The 25,538-nt window shown below is 43.3% G+C and overlaps 1 protein-coding gene and 1 long non-coding RNA gene across 6 annotated transcripts in view; one reads left to right on the top strand and one right to left on the bottom strand.

The window, feature by feature from the left end:
• The window catches only part of ANK3 (ankyrin 3), a 675,546-nt gene extending 660,290 nt beyond the window's left edge, over positions 1–15,256 (top strand). For all 4 annotated transcript variants that reach the window (XM_047703614.1, XM_047703616.1, XM_047703615.1 and 1 more), the window contains 4 exons: positions 328–411; positions 532–591; positions 2,068–2,148; positions 13,827–15,256. In XM_047703614.1, the coding sequence (XP_047559570.1) occupies positions 328–411; positions 532–591; positions 2,068–2,139 (216 nt within the window). In that variant the 3' untranslated portion in view covers positions 2,140–2,148; positions 13,827–15,256. The remainder of the gene's footprint in view (positions 1–327; positions 412–531; positions 592–2,067; positions 2,149–13,826) is intronic.
• The window catches only part of LOC125085289 (uncharacterized), a 63,381-nt gene that overhangs the window by 6,002 nt on the left and 31,841 nt on the right, over positions 1–25,538 (bottom strand). The window lies entirely within an intron of this gene.

Below are 25,538 nucleotides of genomic sequence, written 5' to 3'. Positions count from 1 at the left end.
TCAGAGCTCTAATCATTGGCTAATTTTTTTTTTCAACAAATGAACCCTTTGGTTTGTATATCCATGTGTAACTGTGTTTTATCATTCTTCCTTCTTGGAGTTGGCTGCTAACCATCTTTCTTGTACATATGTAAGGTTTAGTGCTTTGAATGTTGTTGGCTACTAAGTAACCATCCGAGGAGCCCACCTTTTCCCCTTGTCCAGGAGTAGCAAGTAGGATTTATACTTTCTTTTTCTAAAAGTCCACAGAGCATGTGTGTGGTGTATGGAGTGGTGTGGAGGTCTGTCCATCTAGTACGCTGCTAATCTCTATGCCACATCCTTTAGGGAGAGGAAGCAAAGAGCATTCCTGGTGAATCTGTCACAGAAGAACAGTTTACTGATGAAGAAGGCAACCTCATCACCAGAAAAGTAATCGTCCTTGGAATTTTATGCTTCTCTTGGAATTTAGATTTTCCACTGTTTGCTATAGCGCCCCCTCTTAAAATAGAAAACAGGAAAATCTCTGCTTCTCACTATTGCTTCCCACAGATCACTCGGAAAGTGATAAGACGAATTGCTCTCCCACAAGCGAGAAAGCATGATGACATGGTAATGAGGAGGGGCTGCCAAAGAAAAGTAGAGGATAAACGCTGTGTGAACTTTCTAGAACATGCTGCTAACAGGCTGGCATCTGCAGTGTGGCAGCTTGAAGAATTTGCTGCTTTTGACACCCTGTGCATTTGATCAGGATGAAGGGAAAGGACTTATCTTCTTAACATTCCTTAACATTATATATTTTTTACTGTCTTTAGAGTTTTCACAGAGATAAGTTCATTTTTGGAGGGTAGAATGTGCTGGTTCGAGCATGTAAGAGAAATAAAACACAAACCCTCTCTCGGCACCAGCCTCCTGAGCAGTGCCCCAGTGCCTCTGCCTCCGCCTTACCTGCCCCCTGCCGGCGGTGAGGAAGGAGGGCGCTCCCTTCCAGCAAATGTACAGGATTTAAATGTTAGAATGGCCAAAAGCTCAGTTCAAGATCCTTACATCAAATCTATACATTTTCCCTTTCCAGTGTGTTCTACAGGGAAATCAGAATTCCCTCATCTTAACCTGAGGAAGGTTCTCCTCTTTGAGTTTATAACAGCCCATTTCCGGTGGCCAGTGAAAGAACTAAACTCGCCGCTGGACAGTGTAGCTCAGGAAATGTGTCTCCATCCCCCAGACAAAACATCTCTGGCTACTTGTCCTTTCTTTCCTTTTCTCCGATCTTTACAACCCTTTCATTTGGAAAATAGAAACTCCAATAGCCTGTGTTTACTTAAGAAAAAGTGAACTGAAAATTTCTCAAGACTAACTCAGAAAAGTGGAGAGGCTACTGCGTTTCAGTAATAAAGCAGGTGAACGTGGAGGATCTGTACAACTTTGATCTCAGAGAAAAGTGTCCCTGGTGCTCAGTGAAGAGAGGTCTTCTTTTATGGACAATGGATGCCCTCCAGATCTGGAGTAAAAGGAGGGGGTTGGTGATTCCACAGATTTAAAAAAAAAAAAAATCCTTCAGATCAGCAACATTTCCATGGTATTTAGTTCATGATTCGTGCTTTCCTGAGGAATTTTAGTCTCAACACAACAGATCCCTTAAAATTCTGTTGGCTTGAGAAGAAATAAATTATAATTCACTAATTTTTTTTAGAATTGGAGTTTGGGTGCCTTGAGGGCTTTGGTGATGATTACTACAAAAAGTGAACAGGCTGCTCATTTTTTTTTAACTAACCTTTTTTAAAATTTTATTACTATTTGTTATTTTTATTATCACTAACCTTTTATTTATTACTAACCTATTGAGTTCTTGTGAAGCATAGTTCTGTTTCTGTATTCATTCTGACAGCGCTCTCTAGCTTGCCTCCATGATGCTAGGCCGTGTGGTTAAGCCAAATGGATTGTGTGTATTTTGGGACATGAGGTGACAAAGTGCTTTCAACTGTGTTTCACTTACCTTAATCCAGCCTCAAGGGACCAGAATGGGAACCGCTTTATAACTAGAACTCTTTTACTATGAAATCTTAATGCGTATATTCCTTTTTACAGCAGGGAGAAGGTTATAAGGTGAAGACAACAAAGAAGGAAATCCGGCATGTGGAAAAGAAGAGCCATTCATAACAGTAAACGGTTAGTCAAGGCGATAGGTGTGCTCATATTGGCAACAGTTGGCCTTAACTTCCTGTGAAACCTCTCATTTCACTGGATAAGTGATTCAGATCTCCCCACCCCTCTCCCTCTCTTTTTCACTGAGTTCCAGCTTTGAATACCCAGTGTGAAGCTGTCGGAGTTTTTCTATCTATGTACACATCCATACGCACACTAAAACTCAGTTCACAGTCCATAAACTTCCTCCCCACAAATGAGTCAGGAATTTAAATGTAAATGGTGTTTGCAGAAGCAAATGTAAATAGTGACATTTGAGTCTCCTCAAAGAGTGCAATGTGGTAGCATTCTACAACCTAACAGGAAAACTTCTGGCAATAAATAATTCTGACAGATGTGCTCTCAGATATGTGTAGATTGAGCCTTTCACTATTTTAGCACAATGGCATCTGACAATTTAATTTTGGTGAAATAGAGCGGTTGCCAAGTTTAAATGAAATGACTGGGATCCCTATATACTACTTGGTGTATCTTATGTAAACCAAAGCAAATTAAATAGGAGGTTAATGGACTACTATTTTTTTTTTAAGTTAAATGTTTGGTATGCTTTGTGTGAATTTGTCTGAACTTTTCTTCATAGACGAGGGTATTTTCCTTAACATTGTTTTCTAAGTTTTACATTGTCCTATTATTTTCTACATGGTTACAATTAGTAAAGGTAACTTGGGATGAAAAAGCAGATGAAGCTTTGAAAAGAAATTTGAAAACTTCTCCCTGAGTCTGTGAGGTGAAGTAGCATGATTTCTTGAGGGCTGCGTACGAGCAGTTTTCTCAGCCCTGTTGGTCCAAATGAAAAGAACAAATAGATTCCAGTTTGCCTCTCTCTCTCCTTTTTTTTTTTTTTTTTTTTTTTTTACTTGCTCATTTGTTTTACTTCTTAGATTCCACATATGAGTAAAGTCATATGGTATTTGTGTTTCTCTGGCTTATTTTACTTAGCATAATACTCTCTAGCTCCATGTTGTTGCAAATGACAAGACTTAAAACATTCTTTTTTATGAATGAGTAATAGTCCATTGTGTATATAGATACCACATCTTTTTTTTTTTTCTTTTTCTCAGATTTAGGATTAGGGTGAGGGCATGTGCCTAATATTGCAGGCCCAGATAAATTCCTAGCCCCTTTATCTCAAAAAACCTTACCATGTGTTTATTCATTCCAAGATTTATTTCACTTCCTTTCATGAGGCTTTCTGCATAGGTACTGAGAAACTCTTAATAAACAACGTTCATGTGGTACTTACCCTCACTGAGCTTACGTTGTGGAGATTTAATATTAACCAGTCCTAACTGGTCACATCCATATTTACTGGCACTGACACAACTACCGAGAACTGTGGAACATTCTGGAAATAATAATATTTACTACATATTACGCCTCCAAGTGTTCCATGCTGCTCTTCATTTAATTCTCACAGTCAACCCTTTTGGAGAGATGGCGTTATCACCCCCATGTCAGAGGGGAGGAAACAGGGCCCAAACTGCCCAATGTCACATAGATGAAAAGTGGCAGAAATAGGATACCAACCTTCCACCAGAGCCAACACTCTCAACCATGTTGACGGGAGACTTGACAGGGTCTGAGGTGACAGAGAGGGTACCCTTGAGAAGGTGATATTTGAGCTCAGTGTAAAAGACTGCTCGGGACGTGACTGGGTGGAGGAGGGGAGTTAGATGGTGTCTGGGCCCACCTTCTAGGCAGACAGCAGCACTGTGCAAAGGCTAGATGGGGAGGGGAGGACCGAAAAGGAGGAGCCATGACAACCCGTCAGTGCCACTGGCAGAGAGTTTGGCCCTTGGGTCTGCAGAGGTAGGAGAGGCGGGAGTGTTCAAGCCTCCTGAGCCTCTCTGTAGGGATTCTGGTCTGTCACTAAAGGCAGAAGGAAAGTTGTGCAAAGTCTCAGGTTGGGGGATGTGTGACTGAATGTACGTTCAGCATCACTCGCTCTAGCAGCAAGCAGAGAATGAACTGGAGGTGGCAAGAGCGAACGGGCAGAAAACCGAATACGAAGCTCTTGTGGACACTGGCTTGGGCTGTGAGGATGGTAAGAGGCAGGCTGGGTCAGGAGCCATCGACATGGCTTGCTTTTCGTGCTGGGTGAAGAGAGGAGGAAATGACCCCGGGGATCAGTGCCACGGTATCTGGAATGAACCCACTTCTTCATGCCTTACAGCCCAGCCTGGGGCAAGACACACATATACACAGGAGCTGCCTAAAACATGGAGCGTGAGTCTCCGGTCTTGAGTTAGTCCCCATAAGCCCTTGGGAGTGACACGTGGAATGAATCTAGAAGAGAGTTCAGTCAGCTCCAGGATGCACCTCAGAGTTCACCAGCTGCATCGGTCTGCCTCAGATGCTGGCTGGGAGAGAACCAGGAAGGTAGCCCCCACCCGCTGAGCCATTTTTCCAGAGCCACATGTGCCCATATCTATGAGTAAATGATGCCCAAAAAATACATCCGTGCTGTTCTTCTAGGTCCTTCTGAGTAAACGAATACAGACAGGATATGGTCACTAAATGTACAAGAGCCCTTCAAATGACAAATAACCTACCCTGTAAAGAAGCTGGCAGGGCTTTGGCTCACTTGCCCCCCACTCGAAGGAGAGAGAAATTCAGGTAGAAGTCACAGCAACGTGAAAATAACTCCAGCCTAAGGCAAACTTCACGTGTCAGAGAGAGAGCACAGTGATTTGACTGTAAGCCTCACGTTACTCTCCAGGGTGATTATTTACCTTCCCGAAGTGAACTGAGGAAATGAGTCCAAGAAAACCACCTGAAATTCCAGGAGACTGAACGTGTGCTCTGGAAAAATCAATTTGCAAATATATTGAGAGTTTTTATAGCTCTGCTGCCTGCCTTTTTTTTTTTTTTTTTTAATAACAAAACAACTAAGAAATGGAATGCTGCCCAGTTTCACTGAGTCTCAGATGGGTGACATCAAAATTTCTATTTTCCATTTTAGAACCAGTTTTATTTTGAGCTATAAGAACCCTGCATCCACTTTTCTTTAATACCGAGTCACAGCCATCCTGTTTTTAATGTAAGGGAAAAGCAAATGGCTTACAATAGCTATACAGATTTGTACATAGTATGTAGTGATTTATAGTTTTACAAAGTACTTTTACATTTTTGTCTTATTTAATCCTTCAAACATGCCTCTAGAGAGGTCAGGCCAATTTTTTTGCTGCTTTCTATAGACAGATATTTGAGGACTCAGAGAGGTCAAGGACATTTCTACTGTCACACAGCCTGATTGGTAGAACTAGGACTTAAACTCAAGGTGACTGATACTCTACCTACTGCCCTTTCTGTGGCACTTAGCTGCATCTCTAAAATTATTTATGAATAATAGTCATGTTCTAGCAAATGATTACTTATGCCAGGTACTAGGTAAGATCATTACATACATTACCACATATAATCCCCAAACAATGCTATAAGGTAAGTACTACTATCTCTTTTTTATTAGTGAGGAGATTGATATTTAGAAAAGTTAAATGATTTACTCGAAGTCCTACAGAGCTGATGAACAAAAGAACAAAATTTGAACTTATCCAGAACCCAGGTTCTTTACTATTACTCATATTCATAGTTAAGTAGTATTTGATGTTGATTAAAGACCTAAAAGCAAATTTGAATCAAATAAATGTCCATAGACAAACGGTAATAAATTACACAATGAAAATACTCAGATTTTTGTTCTTTTTAAAAATAAAGCAGAACTTCATTTTTAAGGTAGCCATAATCTCCAAGTGTTTATTTCATAAACACCATTAGAAGGCTGATTAGTAAGGTTGTAACAAGGGAAGGTTCCCAGGCATAAACTGTCAAGGACTGTGAAACAGCTGTATCCCGAACCTGTTTTGGGGGAAATGCTCAGGTCTCACAGCCTTCTGGGAGCTGAGTGTGACAACAGGGCCCCTGCTTAACACTTTTGAGCCAGAAGTGACACATTTTTTTCATTCCTTCAAAAAATGTTGGAGCTTCCACCTGTCTGCAAGTGGAAAGGGAGATGTACGATGGTGAAGAAAACTTCCACGGTCCCTGTCCTTCCTAATGTCTCAGCCTGCAAGGGGGAACGAGATGGGACAGATGTTGGAAGGCTGAAAATACAAAATCCAAGATCCAGTAAAAGAATAATGCAGAGACATAGTTAGACCTTTGGTGGCTGGGGAAGGTTGCTCAGAAATCATGATATTTAGAGCACCTGGCCGGCTCTCTCCACGGTGCACGTGACTTGATTTCAGGGTTATAAGTTTGAGCCCCACATTGGGTTGTAGAGATTACTTAAAAATAAAATCTTAAAAAAAAAAAATCATTTAAACGGAGACTTCATAGGTGGGACCAACCATGAAGAGAAGGGGGAAGAGGATCCAAGTGAAGGTTAAAACGTGTGCAGGGCCCTTGAGGGGGGAAAGGCCCAGCACAGTTGAGGAAACATAAGAAGATATGCACCCCAGCGCCCAGTGAGCTGGTGGTGGCTGGGGCAGGCACGAGATGTCGTAGGGGAGGGATGCATCATCACAGGCCAGAGGACAGGCTTTTGATGTCATTCTAAAAGAATGTGAAGCCCCTGAAGGGTTATAACCCAAAGCCTGAGCCGACTGTTCTTCTAAGCACATAGGCAATGTCGAGAATGGGTTGGTTGGAGGGAAACAAGAATAAACCGAAGGAGACTGGTCAGGCCCCCTAGGTCATAAACCCAGGGCTAGGACCTGGGCAGTAATTTTAGGAAAATCAACAGGTGGATTAGCTTGAGGGGAGGATGAGAAGACGGTTGAGTCAAGAATGACTCCCAGAAAAAAATAAAAATAAAATAATTTTTAAAAAAAGAATGACTCCCAGGTTTCGGCTTATACAGCTGGGTTGGAGAGAAAGGAACAGAAGCAGAATAGGTTTTAAAAAGAACATCAAGGGGCGCCTGAGTGCCTCAGTGGGTTAAAGCCTCTGTCTTTGGCTCAGGTCATGATCCCAGGGTCCTGGGATCGAGCCCCGCATCGCGCTCTCTGCTCGGCGGGGAGCCTGCTTCCTCCTCTCTCTCTCTGCCTGCCTCTCTGCCTACTTGTGATCTCTGAGTGTCAAATAAATAAATAAAATCTTAAAAAAAAAAAAAAGAACATCAAGCATTCAGGCTGGGACTTGGGTTTGAGGGTGCCTGGGAGCCATCCAAGTACTGTGTTAGGTACACAAATCTGGAGCTCTGAAGAAAGGTTGGGGCTGATCTGTAAAAATCATGAGAGTACTCCCTGAAGAGATAAGTGCTGAATACCAGAGAATAGATGTGATCCTCCAGGGAGGGGGTCAAGGGGAGCAAAGAAGGAGCTCAGGACTGAGTCCCAAGGAGTAAGATTTTGAAGAGGAATGGGACTTAAAAGGTTGTCCTGACTTCTGTAGAAATCTCCGGACTCTTCTATATCCTCTCATCTAAGATCGCCTACAGGTTCAGCCTCAGCCCTCCAGCTACTTGCTTGGTTTTACCTGAGGATCCCTCAGTCCATGCAGTTCCGTGGCAATGGATGAGAGAAATGTTCCTATAATGTAGATTAGCTAACAAGCTTTTAGAATAGGTAACCACGCGCATTTAGAGCCCCTTTACTTCTTAGCAACTAGGTGGAAAGGCTTGTGACACACCGTGTAAGTGGTAGGGAGGGTACAAGGCTGTAAGACATTTTCTTCAGTTTGACGTTATTATCTGAGAGAACTCCTGCCCGTTGTAACTTTACATTCTAGTCCAAGGGGCACCCAGGACCATAAGTCACACCAATCAAAATACATAAATGTAGTAAAAAATAGAAACAACATGCTCAGGGCACCCACTGAAAGATACAATTACCTCCAAGAGAGGTAAACTTTTAAACTTTCTTGGAAGGGTGTATTTGAACTAGTTTTGTAGAAAGAATAGCATTTGGTACAGGGCAGTGTGGAGGGTCATGCGAGCTTCACTCAGGAGTTTGGTCCTTATCCTGGATACAGTTGGACACCCCTGGAGGCTTTGTGTAGAATAGTATGATCAGATAAGATGTAGGTAACCCTAGCAGTAATAGAGGGAGAAGGGAGTCTGAACACAAGGGCCTCGGTTCTGAGACACCAATGAGGGCCTGAACTGGGGCAGAGAGAATGAAAAGGAGAGAACAGATTTGAGGAACTAGAGTTCTGTGTTGGGAGGGAAGGGTGAGAGTTGAAGACAATAGGGTTGCTTGTATGTAGGTAATCATTTAACAGAATCATAAAACCTAAGACCACAAAAAATTAGGGCTTGATGTAGCCGGGGTGACTTGTAGATGGTCAGCACGCAGAACCCTTGACACTCGTCAATGATTAGGGAGAGAACTCTGGGCTAGAGATCATAGTGCGGTAATGTTTCGTATTTGGGTGAGAAGTGAATTGGCCTGAGTGGAGGGAATTGCCAGGGAGCTTACGAGCTACGTGAACTTAGCCAGGTTCTGTGCCTTAATCTCTTCACCTCTACTGGGATAAGAATAACATACCTCGAGGAGTTGTTGGGAGCATTGACTGAGTTAATACAAGTAAATCATTTCAAATAGTGACAGGCAAGCCCCTAGTAAACACTTGGTAAGTTCTGCTGTTAGTAGAATTAAGACAGCCTGGATCAGGGCGCCTGGGTGGCTCAGTGGGTTAAAGCCTCTGCCTTCAGCTCAGGTCATGATCCCAGGGTCCTGGGATCGAGCCCCGCATGGGGCTCTCTGCCTAGCAGGGAGCCTGCTTCCTCCACTCTCTCTGCCTGCTTGTGATCTTTGTCTGTCAAATAAATAAATAAATAAATCTTAAAAAAAAAAAAAAAAAAAAAAGACAGCCTAGATCAGCGGCAGGTAGACAACGATGTGGGGGCGTCCCCAGAGGGAACCCTGGGAGAAGTCAGAACAGCAGCATCACTGACATTCTCTGAGAAACCAGGGATAACTGAAAGTATTCTGAAGTATAAGCTAAGATCCCATTCAGAGAAATTCCAGGGGGAAATTTGTAAGACCGGCATTCTCATTCCTCTTTACTAACAAATGAAGAAAGAGAGAGAGAGACAATACCCTGGTGGTCATAGTTAATTGACAGGTCTGGATTTTAACCCAGCAGATTCTCCTGATTCTGCTTCCCAGAAGTCCGAGATGCAGCCTGAATTTCTTCACTCCTAAAGATTTTCCCTGGGGCGCCTGGGTGGCTCAGTGGGTTAAGCCGCTGCCTTCGGCTCGGGTCATGATCTCAGGGTCCTGGGATCGAGTCCCACATCGGGCTCTCTGCTCAGCAAGAAGCCTGCTTCCCTCTCTCTCTCTCTCTCTCTCTGCCTTCCTCTCCGTCTACTTGTGATCTCTCTCTGTCAAATAAATAAATAAAATCTTTAAAAAAAAAAAAAAAAGATTTTCCCTGAATTTATTTGGCGCAGATATGTTTTATATAGTTTTGTTTGTTTTTCTTTTTTTAAAGATTTTATTTATTTATTTGACAGAGGCAGGGAGAGAGAGAACACAACAAGCAGGGGGAGTGGGAGAGGGAGAAGCAGGCTTCCTTCTGAGCAGGGAGCCCGATGCAAGGCTCGATCCCAGGACCCTGGGCACGACAGAGCCACCCAGGTACCCCATGTTTTTATTTTTCTTACCCTTTAAAAAAATCCCTCATTAACCAAAACCCTTGGCTTTGATATGAAGAGTAAGGGTTCTGGAGTCAGGTGGCTTGTCTTCTGTTTCTGGCTCTAATGTGTACTAAGTGTGCAAACTTGTGTTTGTTTTATAGCGCTGAGCTCTACTTCCTTATCAGTAAAATGGAGGATATAATAATACATTATGTTATTAATATTAAATGAGCTAAGCCACTCTACAACAGTGCCTAGCCTGTAACATTTAATAAGAATAGCCGTACAACTTTATTAGTGCTCTATGTTTTTTGCAACCAGAATATAGATCAATATTTTCCCTGAATTTTTTTTTAACTGGCCCTATTTTAAAAATCACAAGTCACTAGAAAAAAAAAAAAAACTCAAAAAAGCCCCACTTATTGGTAGTAATTGAACAAATCTACAGGAAACTGGGAATTATTTTTAAATTGCACTGTAGTTTATTAAGATTACATGAAGTAACTAGAATTAGTGCTTGGGAAAGAAATGTTCGTAGCCGCATGACTTCTGTAATAAGAGACAAAGAGAAGGGAAGGGAAGAGAGATGGGTTGGAAGAGAAAGGAATAGAGTAACAAATCTGTGTTCTCAGTAGGCTATAAGGAAGGCGCATCAGAAAAGGCTTTCTTTCCTAAAGCCACGGCAAGCAGCAAGCGAAGTCTTTAAAGATGAGTAAGAGTTATCCTGACAAAGCGATCTCCTTAGGGAGAGCACAGTCTGCACTTGCATGGAGATGACATTTGACACAAACTTGAAGGATAGAGAGGAGTTAGATACAGGTGGAGATTAGGGAAGAAAAGTACAAGTACAGGTGGATACAAAATCAGGAGCAAAGAAAAGGAAGTTAGAAACCTGCGTGTTGATGCCTGGCGTGCAGTTTAGCTCCTCCTAGTGTGGTCTGTGGAGTATCGACACCCCCTGGAAGTCATGTTAGAAATGCAGCGTCTCTGGGTTGACTCTGACCTTCTGAATCAGAATCCACATTTGAATATCCCTTCGGTGATACATGAGGACATTAAGCTTTGAGAAGCAGTGTTCTAGAATAGATCACTGGGTCTTAAACTTTTTTGAACATTCAGATAATCTAGAGAGTTTTTTCAATGTTTTTTGACGTTGGGCTCCACCCCAAGAAATTCCAAATAAATTGGCATAGGATGTGCCCTGGCTACTGGGGTTTTTTGTTTTTGTTTTTAAGCCTCCCCAGGTCATTCTAACATTCACCCAAGTTTGAGAACCACTGGAAATTGTGGAACAAAGCTTTTCACTGAAGATTCGTAGGCACTGAGACTGATAGGTCTGAACTGCTGAGAGCTTCCTGTATCAAGCTAAGATGAGTGATTTGTGTTTTTTCAGATGGGGACTAGGGGCCAAAGAAACCACAAGGAAATGGTGGTTCTGGGCACCTTGAGTGGTTCAGTGGGTTAAGCCTCTGCCTTCGGCTCAGGTTATGATCCCAGGGTCCTGGGATGGAGTCCCTTATCGGGCTCCCTGCTCAGCAGGGAGCCTGCTTCCCCCTTTCCCTCTGCCTGCCTCTCTGCCTACTTGTGATATCTCTCTCTCTCTCTCTGTCAAATAAGTAAATAAAATTTAAAAAAAAAAAAAAAGCAAAAAGAAAGAAACAAAGAAATGGTGGTTGTAAGCTCAAGCATATGCCTGACTTGAAAATGGGTATGGGAAGCACAACATTCATCTGTGAAATGTAAACTGCCATGAAAATCCACTGCATAGCTGTTTTTCTATACATGAAAAATGTTTCTTAAAATTAAAAAAGAAATTATAGTGAAATGACTAAAGTCATTTTCTGAGTTGGTTTCTACTATCTTTGGGTTTGAAAAACATGCAAAACCCAAAGACAGATTCCTAAATGCAGAGGCTTCTGTCTCAGATGTACTTACTACCTAAACCCACAAAGGGAAAAGGACTCAAATTCTATTTCCGTGGCTCCTGCCCCCTCACTTTTCCATCAGATGGCGCTCTCGTCACAAAAAGGTGCTCATCCTTTTTTGTAGAACGCCGTACTTGGTATAAATTCTTTTGTCCAATGAATGACCTTCCACACTCTGATTGCATGACCAAGAACAAGAGTGATTTACAAGGGGAACTCACTCCCAATCTTTTTTTTTTTTTTTTTTTGAACTATCACCGAAATCCTACCGGAATATAAATGGGTATAATGAATAGCATTTTTTAAAAGTATAGGAACATATCCAATATTTCTATAAAACATAAAATTTGCTTGCCTTAAGGTGATAAGAGGAAGACTTTGAGAGGAAGACTTTGCTTCTTATTGCAAGATTAACCTGGGAAACTGGATTGGCTTTTGGAAGACAGGATACAAAACAAGTTCAACTGGGTTGCATTACATAAATTTCCTAAAAATTATCAGACTATATTTACAGTAGATAAATTGTATGGCATATAAATTATATATCAGTTAAGCTGCAAAGACTGTGGGCGGCATGGGGAGGGCTTCAACTAGAGAAGATTGCTGAGGATCCTCCCTAGGAAGACAGAGGAAGAACACCGGGGTAACCTTATCACAGGGCCATCTAAGAACCCTGGTGCCCAGAAATTAAGGAGTAAGTGGTAGTAACAGGGGTGAAAATCCTGATTTTACTAGGATTTGCCCACTTTCTGGGACACGGTCTGGCCAAATGAGTCACTTTCCTTCTCTACCACCTCTGCAGAGTCATGGGAGGAAGGGGCCAATATAGAAATCACCCCAGAAGGAATTGATTGACACTCTGATGTTCTTGACTCCAAGCATTAGTGACCTGGGGCATGGAGGTTAGTAGCAGTTTTCATACAAAAAAAGGAAGCAAGAACCTAGTAGAACAGACAGAGGAAGTGCTGTACTAACATGTTGACCTAAGCCAAGGTATCCTGGGTGATCCATCTTAAAGGAAAAGAAACTTGCCTGGGGTAAGTAAATAACCTCAAGGTCACCGAGGACACAAAGGTCCCAACAGAAGCAAGTTTCTGAAGGCGTCTCTACACCTGTAGAAATAGTCTGTTCCTTACTAATGAGTGAGCATGGCTGTTCCTAAAATTGTTCTTGTCTTACTCGGGTTTTTTCTTGGGGCTAGAATTTGTTCTCAGGCCAGCATTCAAGCATGTTACCTTTTTACACTGAAAGAGGAGGATGGACTATACTAAGAAAACTTTGTTTTATGAAGAAAGAGTGCATAGCAAAAATTATTGGTTTATTTTGACCGTATTGACTGGTGATAAAACACTGATTCTTTATGCCGTGATTATCCAGTAAGACAAGGTGTTGTCAGCCTCCATAAAGAAGCTCAAATACAATGAGTCGAACTTGTCGTGACTAATGTGGGGCAGGAGGAGGGAAAGTATTCTTTGCAGGAGCACAAGACGGTCTTTAATTTTAATTTGTGCACGGAAAAGCCAATTTCAGAGTAATGAAGGAATGATGCTGTTCTCCCTTTTTGAAAGATGAGTTGCACTTTGGGGAGTGAACACTTATTATAAAACATACGGATGTTACTGAAATAATCTATCCGGCGTCCGTGTCCCTAGTCCTTTATGCCCATGAGAACCCCGGACCCCTGATATTTTGATGTTGATGGAAATCCCAGAGAGCACCTCTGTCAGCCTTCTCATTTTATCGCTAAGACAAGGTCCAACGGGCTGGAAGTGGCTTTCCCAAGTACCTGAGTGACCTGATCAGAGCTGGCAGCCCTGAAGAGGGTCTTTTCCAACTCAACCTTGAAAGCGACAAATCCAGTGAGGAGTGTGCTATGGAGGGCATGGGGTTACCTAGAAAAAGTCACTGCCTTCAAAGGGCTCTCAGGTACACCTCAGGGCTTTGTTCTAGCAGATTGCCTTGGTTAACAGAATCTTGTGAAACCCCCCACATTAGAAAGTGGACGCCCCGCCTCGTTCTCTCAGGCTTTTCTGTTGAATGGCAGGAAGGCTTAGGCAAATTCTTAACAAAACAAAACAAAAATGGAAGACAAGCAAGCAAGCTAAACTCACTACCTATTATCTCTCTTTCCACAGGATCATGTGTTTTTACTGCCAGTATTGAGAAATTCATGGAAGATATGTCAGCAGGAAGTAAAAATTCACGGAGAAGGGTGTGTGTGTTTGCCGCTTCCACACATTAATGGCATGATTTTTTTTTTATGCAAAAAGAAAAAAAAAAGAAAACTACCCACATTTTAATTTAGCATGAGCCAATTTACAGAGCATGGAAATTCACTTTCATTCCCAGGATTGGCGCGTGTGCAATTAGCAATGCAGTGTATATACAAGAAGCCATGCTGTTAACAGTTTATCTTAAGTAATTTGGTGTCATTTACAAAAGGAAGAAATTCCTGCCACCAGAAGGGACAGAAGACGGGACGATGAAATCACAGAAAAACACTAAAATTACTAACTCCACAACAGCTCGCCTTATTTTTCTTGGACCCAACTGTCAGGGTATAAACACTATTTGTTTCTTTTTTAAAACATCTATAGTTTTGCTGTAAATAATAACACTGTATAAATTCTAACAGAAAAATAGAATAAATGTTGATAAGGCACTGCCTCTTAGAACACAAACAGAATATTGCAAATGCATTTAACGTACTAGGGGTCTCAAGTGACCACCCTAGAAGACGGGGGAGGGGTTTCAGGGTGGGGGAATATTCACCGATTCTTGTATATTAGCAATTATAATGTTTGTATATGCAAAACTGCTAGCTTGATTTTAAAAAAAGAAAACAACAAATCTTTAAAATCTGCTGCAAATTTAAATAATTCCCCAAATGAGGAATTCTGTAGTTCTGTGAAAAAATTTTTTCTTCAGAATACTAATATTTTGATGCATGTGTATCACCTTATTTTGATTAAATCTTTTCCAATTTTGCAAACACTACAGTATACTGCAACACAGAAGATTTTATCTGTAAACACAAAGCCCTTCATCTAATATTTGTTGCTATTGCCAATTTTTCAATGAAATGACCTAAAAATGAAAAAAAAAAAAAAAACCCTATATGGTAGTTGCTTTAGGGGGAGGGGGGAGCTGTTAGTGCTTAAAAGGGGGTAATGCTTGCCGCTTTAGAGGTGGATGGTGCTCATAAGAGGCCCCAGTTGGGGGTAAAATTTAAAATGGACTGAACCGGAATTCGTAGCTAGTAGAATGGCAGCACGCTGTACAATTACTACTGTATCGTGTACTGGCTATAAGACGTAGACACCTTTGAATAAGGCAATCATTTGTAACCATTCTAGCAGTGTCATATTAGGTTAATAAGGCTGCTGTGTTTTCAAGGGCATTTTTATTTGGGTTTTGGTGAAATCCTTTAATTTGTTGATTACATTCATATAAAATCAGCATTCATTGACACATAGCTCTAATGACATATGTATGAAAAACCATACACTGGATGACCTAGTCGATTATTTAAGCATAAAATAAATTGTGTTAAACTCTTCACCCATCTGTGCTCTGCAGTGTCCTTGTGTTCTCTGGCAAAAGGTAACCAGCTGACTCCTGGGCGTCTGGCCTCCCCAGCCCCCTCCCCGCTCCTGTTCCAGCCTCTGCCTCTGGGGTCACTAGAGTCCCTAACGTTCAGTTGCGCCCTGCAAACTCCCAGTTTACAGAAATTCTGTGCATTTCACAGAGGAGCCAGGAATTAAAGATTAACTGATCTTTGCCCTCATCTGGTTTGTGCTGTCCCCAGAATAGTGGGGAATTGGGGCTATTGCAACCACATGTCTGGAAGTTGTACATGGACCCTTCCAGCCAACATCCAGTATGCCACTGCTTTTAGCCCCTAAAACACTCATTTGTTTGCCGTTGGCATTCATTGTCGGTGCTTGTAAGTTGGGACATTTCACGTGATAACCCAGATTCCCACCTTCCCCTAAGATGTAATATTTGACAATAGCTCTCATTTCAGATGGCATCAACCAGGTGTGTGGGGTCCAGGTGATAGGGAAGCCGCCCATCTCTTACGTTTGTGGGCCCTGACCGGCCTGGTACATACTGGAATCCACAATCAGACCCTGATGATAAATCTGCCCCTGTTGGATGATAAATTCAACAGGGGCAGAGACCGTGGCTGTTTTAATTGGCATTCTAGCCCAGAACCTGGCACATTGTCATGGTGACACTAGCAATTCTCACTGCTAAAATTGGAACCTTCACTACATGCTCAGCTGTATAAGAACACTGCTTGGAGGAGCTCAGTCCTCCTAACCACCTTATGAGGTAGGTACGGTCTCTGGTAGTAGTTGGCCCCATACCAGTATTACATGGGTGCCTGGAGCCATTTGGCAGGATCCCATATTTCTGTCCATTAAAGATGATTGCCGATGGGACGCCTGGCTGGCTCAGTCAGTGAAGCATGTAACTGTTGATCTCGGGGTGGTGAGTTTGAGCCCCACATTGTGGGTAGAATTTATGTTTAAAAAAAAAATTGCTGAATCAGATGAGTTATTTCCAAAAAGGATTCAGTATCAGTGCAGAACACATGTACAGAGAGTCTACTCTGCCTGAATAATGGGGCTAGACCATATTTGCATGACACCCCAAACAAAGTGCCTCTACATCTGCACCAAGATGGTCTTAGGAGGAGCAAACTCAGATCCCTGAGAATCTTAAACAAAAAAAAAAAAGATTCCCCCAAAGCTTCTCTTTGTAAAACTGAGATCGGAATTCAGATATTCTAACTTCCCATCTAAGAATTATGGATTTCTGACTCCCAGTCCTTGACACATACACATTTATCCTGAATTGGAAACTCAATGAAGTATACTTATCTGTATTAAGTAATTATTACTATTACGTTTATATAGTGAAAAATTTGGCTGCAGTTCAAGAAAAAGCTCATTTGAGCCCAGAAGTATCCAAAATAGGAAAATAAAGATTTTATTTGCATTTATATGTGTGTATGTATATATTTACATGTGTGCATTGATTGAATACATACATTATATATTCCTACTAGTCTTTGGCCTGCAGGCTTATAAAAATGTATTTAAACTTTTCCTTGACTGACATTGCTGTTTAAAAAAAAAAAAAAGATTTCTGATATTTGCTCTGTGTTTCATTTTATATTCTTAGCAAATTCCTGAGTTTGTTAAACTGAAGTGTATTATCATATTGTATTGCCAAGTTATGGCAATGTACTGTGCATGGTTCTTCCACCATTTCTAAGAGGGATCCACTTCACCAAATACATAAACATCTGTGTTTCTCCAGGACATATTAAAAAATTGTTCATTTCCTTTATTATTATGAGCATCAGGTCACATTTGGCTGTGCAGCAGGGATATGTGGTAAGTCCAGAAATAGAAATCACAGAAATAATAACTCATTCCTTGAGTCTCCGAAGAAACCAGAATCCAAAACCTAACTTCCTATCTGGATAAGTCTTCGTATTTTTGGTTTGTTACGGAGGCCCTAAGAGAGGAAAGGGTGTATAATTTTACCCTTGTCACATGGCCCTGCTTCTCTTTCATGAAGTCATGACCAAATGGTCCATAAGCAAATTTTTTTTTAAGATTTTATTTATTTATTTGACAGACAGAGATCACAAGTAGGCAGAGAGACAGGCAGAGAAAGAGGGGGAAGCAGGCTCCCCTGCTGAGCCAAGAGCCCAACACAGGGCTCGATCCCAGGACCCCGGGGCCATGACCTGAGCCGAAGGCAGAGGCTTTAACCCACTGAGCCACCCAGGTGCCCCCATAAGCAAATATTTTTGACATTGAGCTACGAGTCAAATTTCAAAAGACTTCTCTCAATAATGGTGACAAGAAGCAATGGTGTAATTTACTTATGTGGTAACGTGGCTGACAACGTACCAATACAAAATTAAGAACAGAACAGACTCTGAGGAACACCCTTGGTAGTCAGTCCAATAGTCTTTTTTTTTTTTTTTTTTTTAGTCCAATAGTCTTTACTTCTTTAAAAGGATTGAATGCAGACAGTTCAAAACAGGGCATAATGCTAAAGACCGGTGGGAGCCGCTAGGCTGTAAGGGGCACCAGGAAGCAAAATCTGCCAGGGATTTTTTTTTTTTTTTTTAAAGATTTTACTTATTTGAGAGAGAGCATAAGCAGAGGAAATGGGGAGAGGGAGAAGCAGGCTCCCCGCTGAGCAGGGAGCCTGATATGGGACTCAGGACCCTGGATCATGACCTGAGCCAAAGACAGCTCCTTCACCAACTAAGCCACCCAGGCATCCCCCTGCCAAGACTTTTGGTCCAAGACCACGTCAGAACTTCTTATTGTTATCCCAGAAGCGCTCTCCCTGTCTCCTTTCCCCTGACATCCTCAGTTGCCACTTCCCTTCTGACCCCTAAGTCAAGCAAGGGCATAACTCTGGGAACTGGGCAAGAACAGTGATTTGCCAGTTATTTTTTAAGATTTTATTTATTTATTTAAGACCGTGAGAGAGAATAAGCAGGGGGAACAGCATAGGGAGAGGGAGAAGCAGGCTCCCCACAGGGCAGGGTGCTCGAAGTAGGTGGGGCTAGATCCCAGAACACTGAGATCATGACCTGAGCTGAAGGCAGACACTTAACTAACTGAGCCACCCAGGCACCCCTGATTTGCTGGATTTTTAAAAAGACCCAGTCCCACCAGGTCCTAATGCTAAACTGTGCACTTCCTGGGGCAAGGATCCAGTTTTGTTCTCTGCGGTATCCACAGCACACAGAATACTGCATGACACCCCACAGGTAGGTTGAGTGCCTGAATGAACAAATCCACAACACATCAGAGGTCCCAGAACGGTAAACAGGAGATGTTACTCCACACCATCGTGTGCACTATTTTCTATACAGATTCAACCAAGTTGGAGATTGAAGGAAGGCATAGCTTTCGATTCTCCTGATTTCATTCACCAAGGACTAACCTGCTCTGGGGCGCCTGGGTGGCTCAGTCATTAAGCGTCTGCCTTTGGCTTGGGTCATGATCCCAGGGTCCTAGGATCAAGCCCCACACTGGGCGAGATCCTCAACGGGAAGTGTGCTTCTCCCTCTCGTACTCCTCTTGCTTGTATTCCCTCTCTCACTGTCTCTGTCAAATACATGAATAAAATCTTTAAAAAAAAAAAACAAAAAAAAGGACAAATCTGCCCTTTCCAGTTGTACCATGCCCTTATTAGCCCCAAAGCCTTAAAGAATTAGACTCAAGTATACCCGTGCCTCCTGCACAAACTGCACAGTCACACTGCTGAGCTGGCTGTCTTTCCCAGGGCCAGAGCTATCGTCCTTGTCCTTACCACAAACAGGCCACTGAGAAACCTGGCAAGAGTGTGGAGAACCCATCATGAACCCTTGTTTCTGTGAAAGGCAGCTTGGTCTCCTCTCTTTCAGACGTGATAGTCAGATTTTTTAAAAAAGTCTCGCTACCTCAAGATTCCTACCCCATTGCTGTTGTGTTTGCTGGGCTGGTAAAGAAATTATACCCTAGAAATCCTGGGGCCATATCCAGTTTGCAGAGAGATTTTGTTTGGATTACCTGAAGTTTGAAAAAAGATGGCCAGCATTTCTTAAAAATCAGATTTTAAGGGCACCTGGATAGCTCAGTGGGTTAAGCAACTACCTCTTGGTTTGGGCTCAAATCATGATCTTGGGGTCATGGGATCGAGCCCTGCATCAGGCTCCAAGCTCTGTGGGGAGTCTCCTTCGGCTTCTGTCTCTGCTTCTCCCTCTGCCCCTCCCACCGCTCACACACTTGCACACTCTCTCTCTTAAAATAATTTTTTTTTTAAATCAGGAGATTTTAAATGAAAAATGAATTGTGAGTTCTCTTTAAAATCTAAAGAAGTGATAATGCTATTTCTGAAATTCCTTCTAAAAACCACCTAGAGCAAAGCTGCACATACCATCTTTGGACAGGCATGTGTTTCACAAACGCTCACCATGGCGCTTCCTTGTCCTATTGTCTCTAAACCCAGTCGACTTTATTCTTGTCTATTCAGTCTCAGTTTGGTCTCACTGGAAGAAAGAGAAAGGAAATTGATGTGATCCTGCTTAAATTCTTCCTTTGTTTTTGGCAAACCAAACATCTACCTCATTTTCATCCTCTCTCTCAGTTCCTAGTGGAGGATGATGGAATAAGGGCATGAGGAACTGTGAAGAGAAAGAGGGGTCACGTGGCTCTCCACGCCCGCCCAGCCAGCCATCTTGCTCAGCAACAGGCATTCCGTACTGGCCACTTTCCAGGGGCTTTTCTGGGTGCAGGACTTTGCAGTTCCCTGACCCCCGCCTTCAAAGGAGCCGAAAACAGCCTCTGTGTGCAGTCAAAATGGAGGCCCCCTCAGGAAAAAACCCTATGATGACTTGTGGCAATGAAATCGGTGTAGGACCCTGTAAGGAGCGCATGCTGGAGGACAAGGAGAGACCATGCAGAGGGAGAGAACAGCCCTGTGGCCACTGAGTGTGGCCATGGCGCTTTCATATCACGCCTGCAGGTCATAATCCAAGGAGACTCAAGGGTTGATGAAAGTAGCAATTCAGCAGAAAACTTTATTATTTATTTTTTTAAGATTTTATTTATTTGAGTGAGAGAGAGAGAGACAGAAGGAGCAGGGGGAGGAGCAGAGGGAGGAGGAGAAGCAGACTCCTCACCGAGCAGGGAGCCTGACCTAGGGCTCAATTCCAGGACCCTGGGATCAGACCTAAGCTGAAGGCAGATGCTTAACTGACTGAGCCACCTGGGCACCCCTCAACAGAAAACTTTAAACACACCTCGAAGTTATTTGATCAACTCTACAAGAGAATACAGGACCACTGGACTTCCAGGGAGTTTGGATTTAGGTAAAATTAGTTTGAAACTTTAAATTCATGCATGATGTTTTTCAACTTCTGTCTATGAAGTTCTTCCTAGCTCAGACCTCTTCACAAAGCCTCCCCTGTTGATGCCAACCCACACTGGCAACTCAGGTAAACTAAATGGGTATCCCATGATTCCGCACTCAAGTCTCCTGCCTTGACAGTTTCTCTGACCGTCCTGCTCTTCAAGAACAAGGACTCTATTCTCCACATCCCAGGAGCAGACATGGACACACAGTAATAAATACTCAGCTTTGCATTTCTAATTATTTACTAGTCCTCTCTGATGAAGTCTCGGCAGATTCAGCTCTGCGGCAGTGCACACTGATGGCTCAGTAGGGTGCACACCCCGGCCTCCAGAAGTCAGTGCTTGGGTACAGTGAAGGGCAGAGGTAGAGGTGCCTCACAGCTCGGCTTGCTAACACTGTACTATAGTCAGTGTGACCTGTCTGCATAGAACCTAAAGGAAGAAGTAAATAAATGGTATCTAAGAAAAAGCCTGTGGAACTTTAATCTTGAAGGTCAAGACTATCCAATGTCAGCAGGTAGGTAGATGATGGATGGGTGGATGGATGGATGGATGGAGTCGTGGTAGCTGAGCATGGCTAGATTTAGAATAACTATCCTGCTTCTGGCTACGGTAAAACTTTGAGTACTCAAGTTCCATAGCCCAAAGTGGTCATACTCTTAGATATCTGTGGGCACTTAGGCAGGTCATCTAAATTAGAAAAAGAGGTCATGGTAGACTGTGTTAGAGATAAGTTATTGTCTGCCTCTTCCTGCAGGCGACTACCCTCCAGCTCCATCGCTTTCACCTTAACTGTGCAACTTGCTTTCGCCAATGAAAGAGGAGCATTGGCTCTAAGAGCTAGTGCTTTCTTCTTCATGCTCCCTCTCCTCCTACTTCAATACCAGAGATGGTACCCCAGAGAGGCTGCTTCCAGACCCAGTACTGGAGTGAAGGTGATGTGGAGCCGAGACACAGTTGCCCCACAATGGACAAGTGATATGAGCAAGAAATAGACCTTTCTAGTAAGAGTCTGAGATTTGTCAGTCATCTGTGACCACAGCATGACCTGGGATTAATACACAAGTCGGGGAGAAGACTTTAAGGGGTGTTGAGTACCAGGTCAGTATATTCCCCTTCTAAGTTTTCAAAATGTTGGCAGCTGGGGCACCTGGGTGTTTCAGCTGTTTAAACACCTGCCTTTGACTCAGGTCATGGTCCCAGTGTCACATTGGGGAATTACTGCTCAGCGGCGAGCCTGCTTCTTCTTCCCCCAATCCCCCTGTTTGTGTGCCTGCACGCATGCTCTGTCAGATAAATAGATAAATCTTTAAAAAAATAAAATATAAAATAGAATAAAATGTTAGCAATTAATTTGATTTTTTTCCCATATTGCGTAGGTCAAAGCAAACATCCCTGTGAGCTGCCGCTCTTCAACCTCTACCACTGACTCTTGGCATTTGTGGAACAGACATGCACCTGGATCACACTATATAAATTTATTGACGTGTGATTTTTAATTATACACTATAAAGTTGGTGTACCTAAGCAAGCAATTTAATTCCTGAGTCAGTCTGAGGGATTACCTAACATCCCCACCTCAGAGCAGCTCGGGTGTGCTCTAAGTACCTTTCAAGTGCTAACACTCTCATTAAGGGTCTATAGGAGGTCCTTGGCTTTTTTTTTTTTTTTTTTTTTAATTTTACAGAGAGAGATCACAAGTAGGCAGAGAGGCAGGCAGAGGAGGGGGGAAATATGCTCCCCACTGAGCAGAGAGCCCAATGTGGGGCTCAATCTCAGGACCCTGAGATCATGACCTGAGCTGAAGGCAGAGGCTTAACCCATTGAGCCACCCAGGTTCCCCTCAGAATATTTTTAATATACCTGTAAACTATAATTTTCTCCCCTTAAATATTTCAGACTTAAATGTCTTGGTATTTAAAGTGTTTTTTTTTTTTAATTTTATTTATTTATTTTACAGAAAGAGATCACAAGTAGGCAGAGAGGCAGGCAGAGGGGGGAGGGGGGGGAAGCAGGCTCCCTGCCGAGCAGAGAGCCCATCGTGGGGCTCGATCCCAGGACGCTGAGATCATGACCTGAGCCGAAGGCAGAGGCTTCAACCCACTGAGCTACCCAGGCGCCCCAGTCCGTGGCTTTTTAACCCTCATTTTATTGCCTATTAGTGAGGAGCTGATCTTCCCCTGTGCACCTGGGCCTGAGGGGGCTCCTGCCTCCCTCCACGGCCACACTCTGTCCATCTCAGCCTTCCCTCTCAGGCCCCACAGACCAGCGAGAAAGCGCGTCCACGAATTGCTCTTCGTCTGAGAATTCTCGGTTGCCTGTCCAGTCACACAGGACATCAGATCCAGAATGTAAACCAACTGTGTTACTAAGCTTTACTCCAGCTGACTTTTTTTTTTCTTTTTTAACATGCAGCAAGGCTTTTTTGAGAAGGAAGTGGTGCACAGATTTACAATCTGGTGCAAGTTCCTTGTTGCACATTGATGCTCCGCGTCGCACAGCTCTGGCAACGCTAGCTTTCTTTTCTGTTCCTCAAAAGTGCCAAGTTCCTACTCATCTCCTTCCCATCCCATTTGTCCTCTGCCAGGGAACCTCTCATTTCAATCCCCAAATGTCGCCTTCTCAGGCCTTCCCTGCTCCCCTCTCTGGCTCCCCCGTTACCCCGTCACACCACCATATTTATTATCCTCATTGAATCACCACTCACATCACCCTTTCCTCTGTAGACTAGTTTCCTGTCCATATCCTTCCCTCTCTCCAAAACATCCAATGCAAGACCTCACGCTAGCAGCGCTTGGACGTTTGTTGAATAAATAGACGAGGGACGGAGGAAAGTACAAACAAGGATGGCTCAGGATACATTCCGTACACATCTGTATGTGACAAGGAAACACGGCAACACCTGCCATGACTCACTGTGAAAGATCAGAAAGACTTCGGCTGGCCTTTGAGGGTGGCTGTGCTCCACACCCAGCGAAGACTCGCTGAGAAGAGTTTTATAACTCAGCTTCCCCTCTACAGCATTTTATGAGAGCTTTGTCACAGACCGTCAGGTGTCATCATGGTGTTTTTCTGTTCTGTGCTGAGGACATGTGATGGGAAGGTTGTTAGAGTCATCTGGTGTGTGTCACAGCATCAGATCTTCCAATGACTCTTTGAATCATCCAAACGCACAGCACAGCCCCTGTTAAACTGGTACTAGACAAATGAGCCATCTTCCTGGATGAAGCGGGAGTCTTGCTGGTGGGACAAAAATGGAAAATGGCTGCTCACACAGTCGAGTGACCACGTTGTATAATGGCTACCACTCTCCCTACCCTGGTAGGGCCAATCTAGAACTGGAATCTGAATTCTCCCAGGGCTTCACGTGGTTAAAAAATCAGATGCTGCAGGGCCTGATGCAAGGTGTGAGAAGGGACAGGGCCTGAGAACACATGCCCCAGTTAAAACCGCAAGTGAGTTCTCATGGGAACCGTTTAACAATGCAGGAAGGCAGGCCCAGCTTTTGTCAGCACTTCTGGTTTTTTTCAAGAGACCTGGAAATCTAAATGAGAAGAAGGCCGTGGGCTAGGGATACACAAGAGTATGGTATCTAACAGACCCAACTCCAACGCTATTTATCTCACCCATGCTATGTCCAAGTCACTGTCCTAGATATCCTTATATATCCTAGATAGAGCCATTTCTCAAAAATGAAAAAAACAAGAACTGGAATCCATAGACTCAAGAGGCTTTATTTAACCTTGTCAGAAAAGCAAGGTATGTTCTTAGAACATAAGACGGTATGGGGAGGGCTTTGTATTAAATAAGTGAGTGTGTGTGGAGCCCACTGATGGTCCTGACATGCAGGAAATGCCACAACTGTCAGCTCTGACGATGATTGTTATGAGCATTAAAAGAATGATTACATTATCCTGACAACTGTGATCGCAGGATCGTCCTTGACAAAGTGACCTGAGAAGGCCAGGCAGAGCCTGTGCAAGTTGGGCCCTCAGTAAACACCCGCTGAAGGGTGGACTGCTGGGAGAAGGGGCTGGGACTTGAGAAAGGAGCGGAATTTCAACATGTAAAGAAAGGAGGCTGGGACTAGAGGAACAAAGAGGCTGGAAGGATGAACACATCCCTGAAGCGGGAGCAAAGCTGGTTTGGGTCAGAACTTCAGGAGAAAGCACAGGAGGCCAGAGTGGAAGGAGACACTCAGCAGGAGAGCTCAGACGGCCCGCGCAGACCCCACGTGGACCGCAGTGGGCACCTGAACGCCTCATAAAGCCCACTGCGCACTGCCTGCTAGAGGGTGCGAGTGACAATCGGCCAAATCAGCCAACAGAGAGATTAGTTCTTAAGAGCAGTCCCAAATTTGTAGATGTTTAGGACCTGGAGAATGGTTTCGTGTGCTTACATGCTTTCATTTTTTTTTTTTTTAAGATTTTATTTATTTATTTGACAGAGACAAAGCGAGAGAGGAAACACAAGCGGGGAGTGGGAGAGGGAGAAGCAGGCTCCCCGCTGAGCAGGGAGCCTGATGCGGGGCTCAATCCCAGGACCCTGGGACCATGACCTGAGCCAAAGGCAGACGCTTAATGACTGAGTCACCCAGGCACCCCTTTACATGCTTTTACATAATTTATATCACGCCGTACTAGTTAAATGGCCTCAGACAAGTTACTTAACCTTTATATTTCTTCATCTGGAAAATGGGGGTGGTAGTTTTATCAACTGCAAATAGTGGAAATGAGATCATTCAAGTAAAATACTTCAAAAAGTATCTGACGGAGAGGAAAGTGCTCCATAAACGTTACCTATTTTTTTTATTATTTGTGGGGGTGTATTATGCTGAGAGGTGAAAGAGAGGAAAATGCCTTGCCTGGGCCTCTGTGGTTCGTGAGTCGTGGTGTAGGCGGGAGGCCC

Source organism: Lutra lutra, chromosome 14 (assembly GCF_902655055.1).
Source record: "Lutra lutra chromosome 14, mLutLut1.2, whole genome shotgun sequence".
Lineage (NCBI taxonomy): Eukaryota > Metazoa > Chordata > Mammalia > Carnivora > Mustelidae > Lutra > Lutra lutra.
Note: the sequence above shows the minus strand (reverse complement) of the source record. Positions and strands in the feature narration are given on the sequence as shown.